This window comes from Meleagris gallopavo, chromosome 8, assembly GCF_905368555.1.
Source record: "Meleagris gallopavo chromosome 8, MGAL_WU_HG_1.1, whole genome shotgun sequence".
Lineage (NCBI taxonomy): Eukaryota > Metazoa > Chordata > Aves > Galliformes > Phasianidae > Meleagris > Meleagris gallopavo.
In genome coordinates this window covers 16,254,645-16,274,400 of record NC_139411.1, presented here as the reverse complement: position 1 = coordinate 16,274,400, position 19,756 = coordinate 16,254,645, and the positions used below count along the sequence as shown (strand labels likewise).

Sequence of the window (19,756 nt, the reverse complement as noted above, 5' to 3'; positions counted from 1 at the left end):
CTCCCCAAGCAGCAAGTCCTATTGCTGGAATCCAAGCAACAGCTACTCGCCCACAGATCTATAGTGCTCAGGTATGTCAGGGAAAGTTAACTTCAGAAATGGAGCCAGAAGCTGCTGTGGACACACTAATAACAACAACACAAGCACATACATTTTCTCCAGACAATGCAACAAATAAAATTCTGAAATTCAGCCACTAGTCTTCCTACAGGTTATATTTGAGCTCATCAAAAAGGCTGACCACCAACTGTAGTGCGGAACTGCTGAGTAAGGAAATAATTAATCCAAGGGATACAATCAATGAAGTATTGTATCATCAAAAAGTTTTCCTGTGATTTAAAAGTTACTATGCCATTTATCGAATGTAACATAGCAGTAATGTAAAACAGCAGTACTTACTACAGAGTAGAGGATGATCTCAGTAATGCTAGCTATTCCTTTTAAAACAGATGCGTAGTTACTACAAAGTTGCCCAATCTAACTCAACTGCTGACTGCATGCTATATCACCAGTGAACTGTTGCATCCAACAAATTCAGAATAGATCTCTGCATTTCAGACTAACAGATAAACAAAGTCTAGAAGGCTACTCAATACTTACTCTTAATTTTAACTAGTTTTAAAACATGCCTCTCAGCAATACCGGCCTGGAAAGCAGACAGATAACCGTCTGGTGACATGTGACACAGTAAGAAAAACAGTGAAACAGCACATGGATTAGCCATGAAATGTTTTGGAAACGAGAAAAGAAAGAAGCTTTAAACAAAGATAACCTATCAAAGCAGTTTGGCCCTTTCACTGCCAACTGCTTTTAGGCTCACTATGTGGAGCAAAAGCCATCCACTCATGAAACAGACACAGCTAATGACACTCTAGGAAAAAGTTCTGATTTCATCAATCAATTATGCAGCATCAGAAAGCACCATAAATATCAGCTATACTGAATGTTCCTGACTGTACTTATGCTGGGGTTGTTTCTTCCTTGTTCTGTACAGTTCAAAACAGGCTTGTACATTAAGGACAGTTCTAAGCCTTTCCCATCTTTGGGCTTTAGACAGTCTTTAGACTACTTTCAGTCTTATGTTACAAAGAGAAACGTAAGACCGAAAAGCTTTAATTTAACAACACAACCCTAGCCAGATGTTCAGGCAGCACCACTAATCCCAGCCTCACTGGTATCTGGAACAGCACAAAGGACAAGGACACTGTGAATGTCACCTAAAGCAGGAACTGAGGTCTTCATTTACAAGCCCAGTGCACAACAAAAGCCAGGCAGAAGGTCCTTCCTATTGTCTACTCCTGCACTGCTACAGAGATACACTCTTCCCAGAGTAATCTAATAAATATTCTAAATAACAAGTATTCAAAAGATACAAATTCTTAACCACTCTTCCCTCAAATCAAGTATTTGTAACCAGCTGAGCATGCAGACATTTGTCATTTGACATGTGATATCAACCTGATGTCCCGACACCATCCAGATCACATCCAATCTAAAATATTTACATTACAGCTTAGTCCTTCAGAAAGATGCATGTCATAGGCTTATTTACTAAGATTCCTTTATTGTTCTACAAAGTGGCATCAATACCTCATCATTTTGGTCATTTCTTGCCACTTATTTATACCCAACACAGCCCACTGACTCAAGCCTTGATGCCAGTAAATGTAGTTAATAAATTCCTGCAAGATCCACCTTTCCTCATGCTTATTACAGAGAACAAAATACTTAAAAGAGGAGAGGAAAAAAAATTCAAACGTGTTCTTAAAACATAAGCAAGGAAAAGAACCAAGAGAACTGGACTTGAGGGGCAGGAGGAAGTGGTAAGAGATGTGAGACTATGCATCAACAACCATCATAGATTGTAAATTCTGTAATTCACACAGGTACGACCAGAAGGTACTAACAGAATTTACAGAGAAAAGTCAACCACGGCTCGTAGCAGAATGACACACGAAAGGCAAAGAGAAAGCAAGTTAATGAGTTGCTACAAGCCAGCTGAGCCACAGCAACTGACTACACATGCATGTTATTAGCCTTTCAAAAATATCAAGAAAGATGCACACATCCCAAGGACCATAGAAAAACAAAGTGACTGTATTTTACTTCATACTAAGACAAAGAGTATACCTAAGAACCACTAACTGATACACTGAAGTCTGACTGGGGTAATGGCAGGACTCTCTTAGCCACAACACTTAAAGCAATTTAAGAGTACTGATACGCCATTGAGCAGGGTCCTGGACTGGGCAAAAACATCCTCACTCTAGAGCAGAAATGTTAGTCCACAAAATTAAAACTCTTGTCTGCTTATGTGCACTGCAACACTATAGTCCTTGGTGATGTTTTCTCAAGCCTGACCCTTTTACTCAGATTGCATCTAGAAGTCTGAGTCGCACTTGTGAATACCAAAGCTCAGCAGTGTGCTGTAAGCAGGTCTGCATCAGGGCAGATCAGAAGCCGTGGCTTTGTTTCCAGCCTTTATTACTGTAGTGCCATGAAAGATCAGCAGGAATAATATTGGAAAACTGCAGATGCATATTTCCCCAGTATTAACACCAATTTCCCTCTTCCTCCCATTTCCTCATTAAGACTGCAAATACACATCCTGGCCAAAAGCACATGGCAAGGAGATGCATTTGGCTGGCATTTTGGTAAACCCCAGGAAGCCATGTTACATACCTATCAGTGCGTATGAGAGGAACTTATTCACAGAGGTGAGGGCCAACCCAGTTATAGGACCTGTAGTGTCTTCAGAACGGATCACTTCCAGGAAAGGCCGAAGAAAGACGTTGGGTTCAATTTCAGATAGCTCTATTAAAATAAAAATAATAATTAAAAAAAGACATTACACTTAACTCCTTAGGTTTCATTTTGATTTCTTTTTACAAATCTATAGCAAGCCTAATCTATGAGGAAAGAAGCTTGCAAAAGCTTTGTTTCAGAAGACTGGAAGGTCAGGGTTGCTTTTAAATATTATGTATTCCCAAAAGCAATGGTTTGGGAAGCTTGCTATTTCTTTCACAAACTGAATGATCTTCTGAACAGTTTTTTGGAGCCTTCTAAAACAAATCTAACTATAAGAACATTCTACAAACACAGAGGCAGTGCTACCTAAATTTACATTTTGATTAATTGGCAGATACGGTTGCATTTTTGTAGTAGCTCCAATCATGTGAATTATGTAGAACCTATCCCACCTTCTGCCACTTTTGTAACATTCTACTATACATACAAACCCATACTAACCACATGCAAAATGTAAGACCAGGATGGATCTCTTGCAACAATTTTCCCGAATAAAAATTGCATTTCTGTAGCACAGTATGTTTTCTTGGTGAAGACAAACAAAGACAAACAACCAAACAACAACTAGAATGAGTGAAGAAAATGCCAACACAAGGGATGAATACAGGACAAGTCCTGAGGAGGACCTAGGAAAAAAAAGCATTAAGAAGGTGAAGTCAACCACAATACAGCCAGTACAGAGGCTAAGAAGAGAGTATTGCAAGTGACACAGGTAATCCTGAGGCCAGAATTTCTGCAGTACAGATCTATTTAAGTACAAACACTTGGCTCAACTTGCTGAAACCTGCATTTTATTCCCAATAAAAAAGTTATCAAGTCTAATGGCTCACAATATCAGAAACATTGGCTTTTACATTTTCAATGATACAGTATTTCAATTAGGTGTGGTAAGAGCTTCTCTGGTACTGGGAAGAAAAGGCCTACAATTCCTGAATCGGTATGAGAGAAAGAATCTGCTGAATCTTTACGTAAGTTACAGGTTTTATACTTGCCAACACAACCCAATAATTTTATCTGAAAAAAAAGTATGTATAAATTATCTTAGAATCAGGAAGATTTAAGTTCTCTTTTATCACATTTCCTATTCTTTAAGTATCAAAGTAAAAAGCAAACAGAAAGCATCTCAACAAAGACCTATGAAAAAAAATATTGTGAGGAAGCAAAGGAGAAAAAACAAAAGTTTTGTTGATGTTTTTGTTGTTGCTATTTTTTTTTTCTGCTTTAAAGTGTGCTCTCCACAGATTTAAAAATGCAATAGTTTTGCAGTTAACTGAAACAAAACTGCAATTAAAAGAAGGAACCTCAATCCCTGACCTTCCAGCTACTAGTTCAACTCAGGCCAACGCTATTAACTTCTGAGAGGTTAAAAGGAACGTGATAATTCAATCTTTTTGGCTTAAGAACAACTCCCCCAACTCATCAGATAATATTCTGGTGTGGCATTACAATTGTGTCACATTCCGATAGCTCACAGAAATGCAGAGGATAATGAGACATGCTTTCATCAATATTTATTTAAGTGTGCTTTGCAGAGCGCTTGTCTGGTGGTTACAAGCATTTGGACAACATCAAATATAACAAGACGTAGGGACCAACATTCGAACTCAGCCTTCCTTCCCCAAAGCAAATCCTTTCCATAGGGACTTTATTTTTTTCTTTCAGTTGTAGTCCCACGAAAGACAAGATGGATGTAAATCCTGTGAACTGGCTGAAGACCAGATTCCCCTCTAGTTAAACTGGAAGTCTCCTCTTCCATAAAGATCACAAAATGGTTTGTCATAATTAGGGTATAACATTAACACATGCTGTTGATTATACAGCAGCTCTGGCCAGCTTCCCTGACACTCAGAGACATCAGCTTTTATGGTAACACAGCATTTTACATTAAGCTCTCTGAAACAGATTGCGTACGCTGGAAAACTGTTTCATACTGGATAGTTGCTGCTGTGTCATCAAAAAAAATATCAAAAATATAATAAACACGAAGAGAGTATTTGTAGTGCAAGGTTTACCCACCAAAGAACTACTCTCTCAGAGTTCTAAATGTCAGTGAAATTCCGATCACATCGTTAATTCCATTTTGCAAGAGTTTTATCTAGTAACACTTCTCATAATACTTTGGTAATGAAGAAAGATGTTCATTAAAATAAATTCTTCTATTCATAAGTTAAGGCTACATGAAAGAGAAGCTTACAGGCATCTAAAGAGAACCTGCTAGGTCACATAAAGTCTGCAGCTTTCTTAGCCATCTAACTTTGAAAGCAATGTAGTGCTCTCCTGAGTAAACACATACGCAAACAAATAAATACAGAGATTTTCAGGAAGGGCAGTAAAATAATTGGAATTTTTACAATTCCTTTCCCAAAGCAAAGTATATGAAGTAAATACTGAATGCTTGGAAGTACATACTTAAACATTTTCCAAAAAAGCAGCTCTGATTTCTCATTGCATTGATTCTTGCAGTGTCAGAACCTAGCAGAGCAAGTGAGAAAACCACAGCCACTGAGAGCTTTGAGAAGTGCTGATAGAGATGCTTCTCCAAATATACTTTTCAGCAAGAGATATTTTGCAGAGTTTGAATTAGAAAACATGGGATGCTACTCTGCTTAGATAACTACATTCAACTGCAAAAAAAAACCAAAAAAAAAAACAACCTACAAGCCTGACCTCAGCCTAAGACACTACCAGAGATAAAAACGAACAAGCATACACAGGAGATCCAAGCTTCATTAGAGATCCCTGCAGGCAGACTTCCTTGTCAATCCACTCTAATCTAGAGAAAACAATATTAAAACAAAATCTAGTCTTTTATGAAGAGCCCACGCTGTTTTAGGGACCAAAAGGAAAGCCCATCTCATTCTTTTAATGTATGATCCATGGGCCCCTTCACTGAAATTTCAGGGAAGTCAGCAGAGACCAGCACCAAAACTGTGCCCCAAAATATTCACTAACCCAAAGTACTGTGTAGAGATCAAAAAGTAGGGGAGGAATAGCTTAAACAGCATATCAGAAAGCCAACTCCAGGCTGGTAATTTTAATATGAGGACAGAATTCCTCAAAGACTACAGAGCTTTCCCTCCCTCAACCTATGGATTATTTGCGCTTAGGCACACATGTCTATAAAGATATTTAAACAACTAATTCATGTTTAAGCACCTAGCTCCCATCCCAGCAATCCCACCCAGCCATTCGGGCACTTCAGCAAACAAGCATCAGCAGACCTCTGGCGCTGCTCGCTCCTGAAGCACAGGAGCAGGTCCCTCTCGGAAAAGGTTTCTTATTGTTAGCACACTGTTGGCACATTCCTGATCTAAAATGCTCACACAAGCTGCTTTCTCTGGCAGTTAAACTCTTCACTCATGAATGACTCTTATCAGGATCGGCTATGCGTTCCGAATCAGAGTAAGTGAACGAGAAAAAACTGTTTATGACAAGTTATTTCAACATCATTTGTCCCCAGGACAGGCAACTGCAACTCAAACCGCATGACCTAGACTCCTCTTAGGCAGCAGCTGTTGGCCTTTGACGTCCAGCCTTCAAAAAGGCTGTTTGAATTTTATCCCACGCACCCCTCCAAAGCAGACGCGCTCAGACAAGAACGATGCTTAAGCACTGCTTATGCACTGTGCTGCACAATGAGCAGGCATTCTACTTCCTTCTCAAGATGAGAAAAAGACAAAAATAACACTAGCAGAAGAGAAGTCCAGCAATTCAGGACTTCTGCCTAGAAGCATAATGAATTTATGCCACAGAAAAATGAGGCACCAGCAATCGTGTCATGGCTCACCATCAAAAACACTTTCTGCAGACCCTTCTGGTCTGACACTCTATGAAACTCATTCCTGATTCACCCACTAATCACCAAAACTTTTTGTCTTTTTAGCCAAGGTGAGAAATTACTGCATTCTCTCTGAGTAGGCTAAAGGAGGAAGTACAGTTTCAAGTAATAGGACAATGTTGTATTTGCCTTTTAAAACCATGGCAAAGCAATCAGTAGCCGTGCTTCTCAGACTTTCAAAAGCATTTCTAAAGTCTGACTTCTGGACTAACTAGCAGCTTATTCTCCCTCAGATACAAATGTAGGATCACAGAGCAAGGAGCAACTCCTTTGACTGAGCCCTCTGACTATCCATTAGCTAATTTAGAAATTACCAAATCTATCAAACAAACTACTGTAACTCATTCCTCCCTAAAAATCTTCATGGCTTGAATTTGCTGCACACAGAGTAAGTTAGGCAGCAGCCACAGAACAACATATGCATATCGGTTCTGGGTCCCTTGGCAAAACTACAACTTCATCAGCTCTGCTGCTGACGAATGGGGGATGCACATGTTTCACCACTCTGAAAACAGATTCTGCAGGCTGACTTCTTACACATGCCATTCCACACCTGCAGCGAAAGGCATGCTCTGACTTCTTCCAGCTAGGAAGTTTTGTCCAATAGCTTATTCCAGTTAACCTTCATAAACTGGCCCCTAGTTAATATGCGGTAAAAAAAACTAATCCACATTAATTTGTTCCTGGCCATATGCTCCCCTCCTCACAGTCTTGGTACAGACAGGGTTTCAAGTGAAAAGACATTTCCACTTTCAAGTCAGAGCTTTTGTTGTTGTTTTGGTCTAGACCAGCCACTATTACACAATTTAAACACAATGCTTAAATTAGGATGAAGCACGTATTTTTCTATAGAATTTCTCATTGCAAACAAAATGGATCACTACATATACAGCCAATCCCAGCAGCTAATATGATTTAAGAAATTTATAGTCCTACTTCTGAAAATAGCGATGGCAGAGTCCATTAAGTTTTATGTATCAGAAGAGGTCATCTGACATCCTATAGAAACCCCAAAACATCACTGCACTGCCTCAATCTAAGCTCTTAATACACAGAGAGAACTGGGTTCTGCACCTGCCCAGGCAGACAGCTCGGGGCAAGCTGAGGAGCTAAGAGCCTTCCTCCTCATTTTCCAGCTACCCATGTACTCCAGGCTGCTCTGAAAGACTGTGGGGATTGCACCTTGCAACATACTAGCCCACCATGGGGACTTGTATCAGCTTATATCTCTGAAAGCAATACTTTGCTGCAGTGTTACAAGTTCTATTTATAATAGAAGAAAATAATAGATACAAAATTAAAAGATATTCAAGCCAATGACAGAGAATTAACCGTTCTTTTCAGTATGCCTGTAAAATACACTCTTCAAACCTAATTCTCTGTGAATTAAAGTGGTCACCCAGGACCACCACATCAAGAGGAAACAGTGCCATTCACAGCCACACGTGAATGCAAAGCTAGAATTACAAATGCAGTTTGACAGGGGGAACCCTGAGCTGCCAAGTCTGTTCTGTTTGTCTAATTTCATTACAATGGCACAAATGCCTTCATTTGTCACACTCCAGCTTCATGTGTTTATCTCCCTTTCATTAAACATGACTTTAACAAATGACTACTCCACAGTGCCAAGATCTCAAGAGCCCCTCAGAATAGAGATTTTGTTTTTCAGAAGGGTGACAATGCGTACTGCACATTTGGTAGTCTTGATATCCTCTGGTCAGGGTTCCATAAACTCAACTGAAACGCTGTCTCCTATAGGAATTACTTACCTCTACCAACAAAGCAGGAGCACTGACAGTCCCAGCAGTGTTAGCCATTGGTTATCAGGGTTTTCAACTAAAGCCATAATCCAAATTCAGCTGTTCAGACCACCCATTACAAGTTCCTGGACAATTTTTCATAGCAGGTACTCACTCTGGTATCCTCAGCCAAAATTACACTGCAAACTCCAACTATGCTGCCACTGTTAATTCAAGCGCTTTTTACCCAGCCATACTATTCTGTTCCAGAGGGAGATACACTTCTGCGATATTATGAAAAGCAGAAGCTCACTTCATTCACAATGAAAACAAATGTCATAAATAGGAAGTCACAGGAATCACAGTGTGCAAACGTTTGTGGTTTCTACCCAGATAAAAGCTAGAAACAAAAAAGATTTGGGATGATTTCTGAGCCCACCACAACTACACAGTTTTCTCTGAATTTTTAATACCAGTCTTACAGATGTATTCCTGCATGCAGAATTGAAGTTGTTGAAGCAGAGGTTTATTTCAAAAGTTGAAGTTGGAAGAATTCGTTTAATTCTGCTTTCATTTCTTAGCACTCTGGAGACAGCTGAGATTGGCCAAACTGTTGATTTTTTTTTTCCTGAATTGGAGCTGACACATACTCAATGTATGAACTGCACTGTAATTTGGCACAGAAGTTGAAGGTCACTAGTAGAAGGCCTTGCTATGAATCCCAGAATGTTTCCTCTCACCCTGTGATCTGAATACCTCTAGAAGAACCACAACTGTTCTGATGAAAGGTAACAAATCAATTATCCTATCCTACACAGTAAAAACCTATTGTTTCCATATTGGTCTCCCACAAGGGTGCTTAGAGCCACTGTCAACAGTAACATCCACCAACCTCTTAGTGTAATTTCAATGCTAATCCAGGCCTGTTTTCTTGAAACTTTTCCTCTTACCTTATACAGGAAGATAAGCACTACGCCAACACCTGATTACATGAGCACACTGCAGAGAAAGCTTGGATCAAGATCCATGGTTTGGAAAGCCACATATGCAAATTCAACAAAAACTGACTCGAGTTCCTACGCCTTTCTGATGGGCCTTCTCCCATGGGTACAAGTTACTTAATACAAAGCTCTGAACAACTTCCAGATGAGAAAAATCATCCTTCACATATGCCTATAAGCAGAAGGTCCTTCAGTAAGCTATATCTCAGTTACTTTCACAGGTAACTGGAAGTGCAACTTCCTTCATAGAAAAAATATCCCATAGCAGTAGAATGAAAAGGCCAAGAAAAAAAAATAATAATAGTTTTTAAGCAGACTTACAACTCATTGCAAGAGTTTTCAGTACAACATTTTTGGTAGAAGACAGTACTGAAGCACCAGTAACTTGCCAGATGTCTGTAAAGGAACACCACAGTGCTCACAGCAGTTTTTGGAATCTGGAAAATATGCTAATCCCTACACAAAGATCCTCATTTCTTCTAATAGGCTCAGCACAGCGATAGCTGCTGGTAAATAGCAAAACTCTTCAGCTGGTAACTGAAGAAAGTGTCAGCTGCACGGCAACTTCTATCCCTGAGCCATGTGGAAGAACAGAACCACAGCTGGAGATGACCAACACACGCTCCTCCAGCTTCACTCACGGACCTGTGTACTTCATTGTCCTGGCAGGAGGTTTGAAAAGCTATTTTTACAAGCAGATTATACTGCACTTAAAAGAAACATGACGGTACATGTGTGGATAAGATGCAAGTGTTATTTCACAATTCAGTAGGATCAGCAAAGATGCAATAAAGCAGCATCATCCACTTATTTATAACTCACTTAATTTCACTTAATAACATCTGGTGTCCTTATACATTGCTGACATGGAAGCAACCATGTTTCTGGACATGCACCTAGCTCAATTTTTTTAATCAAATACATCACGAAGAACCGAATTTAAGGTTTAAGACTCCATCACTGCTTATCTTTTTTAAGCACAAAAATAAACAAATCATTATTCTACTGCTAAATAAAAGTCAAGGATTCATTCTGACGGAGGTCAACGCACTGCATAAGAAACACCGTCTTCCAGTATAGGAAGCAACCATCTTTACACTGCTTCTAGAATCCAAGTTACTGAGCCTAGTCCATAGTAGTTTTCTGTTAGCTGTTTACACAGATCTCAGACAAAGAACTTCCTCCTCCTTACTGCAGAGAGCACAGTCAGTATTCACCACACTAAGTAAGCAGCACCTATTACTGAATTGCAGAGAAAAAGTATTTAATTTACAAAATCTGCAAGAAAAACCTTTACAGCTTAATGAAAGACATCCCTGAAATGCTGGTAAGCTTCACCTTTTATCTCTGTTTAGAAGCAGATGAAATTATTCCAAAAGATTTCTTACAGAAAAATCAACACACAGGACACACGCCAGCTCTCGCGATAAACCTGCACAACCTCTGAGCTTCAAAGCCCAGGGGCAGTCCTCAAATGTAGAGACATACGACTCTAAATGAAATTACTAAATCAAACTAAACCAAAGCAAAAAGCAGTCATCCCGTGACAAATTCATCCGCCCTTGACCAAACACTGATAGTTATTGATCTTGCTGCTGTTGTGAATTAGAGGCAGGTTTCCCAAGGTTCTCTCCTAATACAAGAAAGAGAGAACAGCCACACTAACAAGGCCGACTAGGCTAAATGAAACCTACGGGGAATTGCATTGCACAGCCAAGTCCTGAGGATGGACTGATCCGTCCATCTTACTGACAGCAGAAGTTTGATGTGTGTCATCTTTAAGCACTCTTTTTCCTCTCTAAAAGAAATTGGCACACGTCGAAGGAAGAGCAATTAGGTTGTGATACTTTACAGAACTCCATTCAGTCACCGTACTTGCTTTGCCAAGGTATTTTATACACGTCTTGCACAGTACCAGGTCCAAACTAAGTAGGCAATTTAAAAGCCCAAGAGAAATTAAAACTTTCTTCCCTGGTATTTTAAAGCTCAGAAATTCTCCACAGCCTTGTGTGTCTATCACGCTATGAACAGCTTTCTCATTGCAAATTCACCATATTGTGCAAGGGAAAGCTTCTCTATTTCTAAGAGGCTGGAAAAAAGGAATTACATTTTTATCACCAATTAGCTGTCTGAAATTACCTCACCCTGTTTACCCCTTCCTCGAGGGAAGCCAATGGGAAACCAAAGGGAAAAATTAAAAAGGAAATCGAAGAACAACAAATCCCAAGCAAGCCAATACATTTCTCATGTTGCCAGAGAATCTAAAAAGGATCAGTGAGACAGACAAAATCCAAAGAGTGAAATGAAAAAAGTCTGAGGGCCCAAGAGTGAAGAAAATCTTTTAACGAAAAAAATCTCTCCAAGGTTTAAGGTACCCTTCTGTTACGATTTACACAAGTACTTCCATCCAACCTGAACCAATCTAGGAGATATTATGCTTCATCTTGCTATTACCAGAAAGTAAAATTTCTAAGTACTAATGGCAAAACACAATTGCCCAGAATTCAAGTATCAATACACTAAGTTGCCACTAATTCAAAATGGAAGTCTCATGAGAACAGGGTTCAAGATTTTGGAATATTAGTTTCAAACCCATAGTGACAGAAAATAGAAGCAAAAGAAAGAGAAGACTGGCCTGTTGGCAGTCAATACCATTAGTACCTTAAGACGTCAGAACAACAAATACATTAAGTGACTTTTCATTTTTCCTACTGCAGTGCTGAAGCAAGCAGTAACACATACAAACAAAAGTAAAAAACCAGATTGCTGCGTTTGAAGCACAGCTTAATTCCAGAGTGATGAAAACAAGTGAATATCGTGTTCTTGAGGATGGGCGGGGGAATGAATTTATCCACACTACTCTGTGCTAGACTGGGTAACTCTGGCATACACTAGCACAACATCTTTAAAAAAAACACTGGTTCTACTCCCTACAAAGTTGCCAAATAAGTCTCTTTCAGACTACCGCCAGTATTTTTTGTATACTATATGCCAGTGCCAGCAGAAAGCATTAGAGTGCTTCAGAAGCTCAACTGAGTGACCCTGTCCTGGCCTCAATAAAGGCTTTCACTGACTGCATGTCGTCCAGCACGTGACCTAAAAGTGATAGCACAGCACAAAACTTTTATTCATACAGGTAAATATGACTGCTTGTTGAAGTCAACATCCAGCTTATACATTTACACAGGCTTCTTTAATCCCTCTCTCCTTCCCTTAGGGCACAAAGCTGCCTGGCCCTCCTAAGTGAAATTCCCAATGGTCACTGGACACTACTCTGCTTTAACCTCTTATCCCTAGAATGTCTACTGCCATGACCTTTGGGATGGAATCATTATAGTTCCAGAGTGTTTGTTCCCAAGACCTGGTAAAAAGCCAGAGACAGAATAATTTTGTTTAAATTTCTGAAAACACCATAGAATTTGCTCTAACAGGATATAAGCACATACATGTCACAAATGCAGTGAACATCAGATTGGTGGCAAGCTTCTTGGTCATAGGTAGATACAGCAGCTTTGCTTTCAGCCTCTGCTACTCATATCAGTTTCTCATTTTTGGGCAACTCACTTCTGCTAGAGCCCCTCACGGGAAAGAGAAAATATTTGGCCTTTGTAAGTGCTGCGCCATCAGGTTACCTGGGAATAATTTCAACAAAGCAACTCACACTAAGAGTGATGCAATGAAGGCTTCCTGTCCTATCACCCCAATTTTTTTCCCAGCTTAAAAGTTAACTAAGACTCTTGATGAAATAAGTTAGTTTCAAGTTCAAATACAAGTTAGGAAAATATGGCGAGCACCGTACATCAGTGAAGACAGAAATGAATTTACCACACAGGGAACCAGTAGCTCAGAGCTTGGTTTGTGACAACACATAAGGAAATTAAGAGGCACACACTGGAGTCAGGACTGGTAACAATGTCGCAGTGCTGGGACACTCGTTTTTAGTGTGTAGGAACTCTACCATAAAGCTTCAAATTTTAGGGGAGCTGATGAATGAAGAAGAAACCCACTCATTTTTTTTCCAAAGCAGCAATTAAATAGCTAGTGAATTCTCATGGCCTCATCCGAATGAAACCACTTGATACAGAGCAGTATCTTGTTCAGCTTTGAGGCTAGTGCTTAAACAGAAAGTGACTTTAGGTAACAGAAGGACTTCGAGAGCTCTTCCAAAAACTTGGGATGAAATCCCAAGGCTCTGGGAGAGCAAGGCAAACACCTGTTTTCCTGAACAGTCAATTTTTTTACGCTGCATACTTTACACAGAAGCTGCATTATTCTGGGGAAGCTGCATTCCAGCCAAAAGTGCACAGCTAATGTTTTTTGCAGCCCTCAGCCTCCAGTGATGGATGACCATTTTATAATGAAATACTTTATGCTCAATCAACTTACAAATAACGGATGTTTTATCACACTGAATTAAAAAGAATGTTTTTAACCAAAAAAAAAAAAAAAAAAAAAAGCATCAGACAAAGGATCGATGATGAGCAGAAGCAAAAGTTATTCCTATTAAGGGTGGCTAAGAGAGAAAACTCCAAGTGATACTTCACTTTAACTCTTTCATTGCTCTCCAGTAACATGTGGAAATGACGCATACAACTATATTTACTTTACTCCAAAAACACCTACATATAAGTCCTAGATTAGAATACTGAGACATTACTATATAAAGGCCTCTACAAAGAAGTTTGAGTCTGTGATGTATCAATCAGGTTTCCACAAAGTTAATGCTATTAAGCACCATCTAAAGATAAATCTATTAAAAGTACTTCCCTTTCTCATGTCTTCTTAGCTCCATTCAGCAATACCAAAATCATTCCCCAGACAACCCTTAATCAGCCATGGAGTTCTCTCCTCCCAGCAGTGCTTCCATCTCTCAACGAAGAGCGATAAACCAGAGAAGTGCCCTATACTCAAGACTATTGCCATTTCTAGGTCAAGGTTTAGCAGTAAACCTTCAAATTCAACTGACAGCCTTGTTCAAGATTCAGCGCTTGCTGTTAGACAAGAACTGTTGTTGAAATATGCTGCAAGTCAAGAAACCCCATAGCTTAACAAGTATACACTGGACTCAACACTAGCCCTTGAAAAACCCCACAATGGAAGTCCTCATGTTTTCAAATAACTAGCACAAGAAAAAGTTTCCAAACACATCAGAATGTCTATTCAGCCTCCTATTACCTTACACGTTTAGGAAAAGAGCTCTTTCTAGTAGTAATAAAGCAATGGAAGAATACAGTTAAGTATGAGATGTGGTAGACACAAGCTGCAGCAAGGGAAATGGTAATTAGAAAATATGAAAGACATTTCCTAAAAACATGTGGTTGAGCACCACAGCAGTTTGCCCAGAGAGGCTGTGGGTGCTCCATCCCTAGGGGTATCTAGAATTCAGCTGGCTGCAACTCTGAACACAATCTGACTCCCAGACTGGTCCTGCTTTGAGCAGAGGACTGGAGCAGATGACCTCCAGAGGTCTCTTCTTACCTACATTATTCGAATTCCAACTTCTGCTCACTGTGAAAGAAAGCAAAAACAAACAAAAAAAGCTTTCTGATATTTTGAGTTACAAATGCAGCCACTGCAACATTCACCAAGCTAAAAGGTTCCCTTCCCAGATCTTCTTACTGGTTAGTACAGGCATTAATTAAATACAAAACAGGAGCTTGTTCTAGAACTATCCAACTATCCAACTAGAAGTATCCAGGATCACAACTTCAGACTAGAAGACCTCTCTTAGTCACACTGCAACCATTTCAGCTTCCACTAAGTTCAGAGTCAATTTATGGGGACATTCCATACTGTTTGAAGCACTGAAAATATCAATCAGTTCATGATTGCAGACATGAAGCCCAGCTCTCCTCCCCTCCCCATTCCTCAGCTGAAGGCAGGCACTCAGTGAATCAGACTAAAAGGAGAATAGAGTTTCCACCACCTGCTTCAGCTTTTAAGTACCCAACTGAAACTGCTGCAGTCCAGCGTCAGGCAGTCTGAAGGTGGCATTCTCCTGCTCTGTGAAGGACTGAATTGCAATACAAGAATCCAAATACAGAAATAAGCGATAAGAACAGCAACGGACAAAGGATGCTGCTAATTTAATATGGACACAGAGAAAAAGAAGCTGAAGACACTGTGCTGCAAAGTACCACATCTCCCTTACAAGCGAGCATCTCATTCACCCTCTGCCTAAAGCTGAAGGCTATGGGCAATGTTGAGTATGCATTATTTTGTGACATCCTTTCGAAGAATGGTTTAAAATATGACCGCACATCATTGCGTGCTTTGGAATCACCTTATTACTGGAGTAATAGAAAAAGTTATAGACTAGGGTTATTTACCTTAGTAATGTAAGGATTTTAACTTAGCAGTTAACAGAATTCAGTCGATATTTTGCACTAGCAGAAAGACTTATGGGGATATATAACAAGTTTGCAACTGTCTTAAAGAAACTAAAACATCTCCTCCATGCATCCCATCCACCCCTAACCTGACTTAATCTTATACCAATACGATCATCGATTGAGACCTAATTCTTCTTCCAGCTCTCAAGGCTCACTGAAATTTCACAAAATGTTGGAGAGCCAGAAAGTAGAGTGGAGAAAGGGTTAATCCACAGCTGGGAGAAAGTTTCCCTGGAAAATTGGAACACATGCTGTGGCTGTGACTAAATTTCACACTGGTTCTGTTGAGCACAAACATCCACAACTGTGTGCATTTCAGAGAGTCAGAGAAAAAGAAATGCTCCTTATATATTAGCTTCACCTGCTAGGTTCCTTCAAATTGATAATGACATGCTCTGGGGAACAGCAGAATCCTTCAGATGCACTTCACATTTCAAGCGGAGTTGAGGCCAAAGGGGGGAAAAAGTTATTAAACTGAAGGAAGTAGTTCTTTCCTTCCTTGCTCCCACATTTTTTTTAAACCTACTGAAAAGCCAAGTTACGGTCTCTATGAGGGCAGATTTCACCACTTAAGACTACATACGTCAACACAGAGTCACCTGAGTTGAGATTTATAACACAACAATTTTAGGCAAGAACATAAAGGGGAATCACACAAAGTGAATGTGTCAGTAGGAAGAACGTCACTCGAAGCCCAACTGAAATTTCTGCTAAAAAAATAATGACTGTGGGTCTCTTTCACCCCTCTGAGATAGCTCCATATGCACTCACACTTCATAAAGAAAAGAAGTGTTGCTTAATGAACTGCACTGTTGTTTCTTTTTGCCCTTATTCCTGAATGCAATTCTGTTCAGATACATATGGACCATTTTCTAGCCACACTTCTTTGACAGGAACTGGTATTTGCAGAGTGGTCTGATTAGAGTCAATCACTGTTCCAGTTTTCACTATCCATCCATCTCCTCACTTTAAAGTTTGCAAAAGACCCTCAAAGCAAGGAATAAATCACTTGCTTTCACTACATAACAGACTTTTCTGCTGTAATTAAGTACTCTAAATTCATTTTCACTAATGGGCACACAACTCGTTTTTTCTAATTAAAAAAAAAAAAAATCTCCCATCTTTTTCTACTCTCCACTTCCTATAAAGCTAAGCAAGGCTCCAAGCAAAACAGAAAAGATTCATCCCTAAGTCGTATCATGTGAAAATAAATGTACTTCTACAGTTTATTTTCTTGGCTAAACTGCAATCAGGCGCTCATTTATATCCTTTTACACATCCTGGCAGTGACTTGTACTTCCTGCCCCAGCTGTCTAGCACAGTACTCACACAAGCAATATGTACTCACATTAACCTCTGAATTTCAGAGACTGCAGTACTGACCAGCTACAGACCTAATCCCATTCTATCACAGGGAGAAAGGCCGCCTACAGTATTACACCGTTCTGTATTGGATGTTCTAAGTTATGCTGGCTCAGCTCAAAAATCAGGGTAAGTGCCAGGCAGGCCTCAAACAAAAGGGTACAGACTGAGTTCAGCAAGGGAAAGTGCTGAGTCTGGAACCCAGGGAGGTGCAAACCCAGGCACCACAAAGATTCACAGTACAGTGGGCTGCGTTCAGCACAGCACTGCTGGCAGCTCGAGAGAGGTGATCCTTCTCTTCCACTTACTGCCAGGCCTTGTTCTGGGCTGCCCAATATAAGACTGGAAGGTTTTACTCGTGGCTTCCGGAGCTCAAGGCCATCAAAAACAGAAAGAGAGCCGGAGAACTTACTCAGCTGTTCTTTTTAGGTACCTCATACTGTGGTGAGCAAGGAGAGGAGGGGCAAATTACTTCACAGCATATCAGACACTGCAGTCTTTATTCCTGCACTTACACGCACACACGATGATCAGAGAAATGTGGCTGCCTGGCAAGACAGATATGAGATTAAAAACTAACCTATAATTCAAGACGTCAATATTTGTTATTAGCTATGTTACCTGGGAAAGCTCTAAAAGTATGTTTGACTTGAGGTGTGGTTCTTTTTAATTTCTGGGATTTCAGGCACTAGAGGTAACTCTTAGAAAGGAAAATATGGAAGTTATCTTAACTTTGAAATTAACTTTTGTACCACCTTAACTTTTTTGATAACTATTATCTCGTGGGAAGTAGTCTCCTGTATTTTCCAGTTCTCCTTGACACTGTAAGCAGCTGCCTTGCCTAGAAAAAAGCCATGTTCTTTAGAATTTATTAAATAAATTAAAAAATTGTTTTAGACCTTCCATAATTCTGTATCTGTTTGCTCAAAATGCTATCCATTGTTTACCAACATGAATTCATAGGTATTTTGTTTATACCAGGAATGTTTTGGAAGGGAGCATTTTAAAAATATCAAGCCCTCCTTTTACTTAGGACTACACAAATTAATGTATGATGGCATTCCAACAGAATTCAGCCAAGAGTTTCATCAGCTTTTTCTGAACTAATGGGTGAACATCAGTCACTAAGCTATGCTGTTACCCACTGCATAGCTAATGCTGCATTCTATAAATAAAAGTTTTTGCTGATCTGTATCCTAAATAACTCCTGCAATCCCCAAACAAAACTCAGCATATACAAACGTGTAATATTTGGATGGCAAGCAACTAGGAGAAAACAAAGAAGTTTTGAAGATTAACAAATAATGATTACCACCTATTTAAAATAAATTCTTCTGAGTTAAGCAATAATCTCAGAAATGATTTGACTGACTGAACAGCCACCAGATAACCTAACAAACAGACCTTCCTGCCTCCACCATATTCTTCTTACACGTCACAATTAAGCATCTTATGCTGCTCTGCACGAAAAAATCAACTTTCTTGATGGAATATGTCCTAGTGATTCCTTTGCTTCCTAGTATGTTTTCAGAGTAATGATCAATTAAACAATCCAGGATACAGAAGACTTCAGAGGATACGAGAAACCTCCCATATAAACTGGGACATCACTCTTCCAAACTCATCTTTGGCACTGTCCCGGTAAGCACTGAGGAACTGTGACAGCACTGGGTGATGCTGGGGAGACGGTACCTCACAGTGGAAGAAACGGAAGTGCTGGGATCTATTGTTAAAATCTCAAGTCTAGATAAATCAAAACAACATGAAAATAGTTGGATAAATCATTAAATTGGCAGCAATTAACAATCCTACAATAGTGCATAGCACAATCCTCTTTCAGAACCAATGCAAATACAGGATAAAAAAGACCAAATACATAAGACCAAAACATACACTTCAACAATCTTCGTGGTTAGCTTATTTTGCATTTCCTCATCTACAACCAGATTTATTCCATCAGAAATTGTATATGGTCTCTGAAGAACTAGTGCATGACCTTGCATCCTTTATGAGAAGTCACAGCTGTATTCCCACATTGACTGATAAAGACAACTGAGCAGGCAAGCAGAGTCCCATCCCCTCTTCAAACCAGGCCAGACATTTTAACTCACACTGAAAAATGATTTGCTGCCATCGCAATTAATTTCTGGGTTTCTGTTACATGGTTCAAAACAGAACAAACCCAAAGTGCCACACAATTTTGTACCATGATCCCAAGTGACAATAAGTAACAACAGCACCTTCAGGTCTCATACATCACAAAACCAGAAGATTATGAATTTGTGCAGAAAGCTCAGGTCCAGAAATTTAAAAAAGAAAAAAAAAAAAAAAAAAGGAAGAAGAGATAGCAGTTGTGGAAGCAGAATAGCAGAGAACAGCAAGTTAGAAAGCTCAGGAGCACAAGGAAGGAAAACGTCTTGTTGGAAGAACTTACGGTTAACTTATCAAAAAAGCAGATACTGGTAGTAACAGACTGGCACAGAGCTAGAAGGTGGTCAATAATTTTTAACTATGTTTAATTTTCCCCCATTTTAATTATGTTTAATTTTTCCCCACTTACACACTAGCATGACACCAAAAGGTATCTTCCAGTACTCTGCCCAGGTGAGCATATCA

General features: G+C 39.6%; 1 protein-coding gene across 6 annotated transcripts in view; it reads right to left on the bottom strand.

Moving 5' to 3' along the window:
- The window catches only part of GBF1 (golgi brefeldin A resistant guanine nucleotide exchange factor 1), a 97,369-nt gene that overhangs the window by 40,756 nt on the left and 36,857 nt on the right, over positions 1-19,756 (bottom strand). For all 6 annotated transcript variants that reach the window (XM_085229786.1, XM_085229787.1, XM_085229790.1 and 3 more), the window contains exon 4: positions 2,683-2,814. In XM_085229786.1, the coding sequence (XP_085085912.1) occupies positions 2,683-2,814 (132 nt within the window). The remainder of the gene's footprint in view (positions 1-2,682; positions 2,815-19,756) is intronic.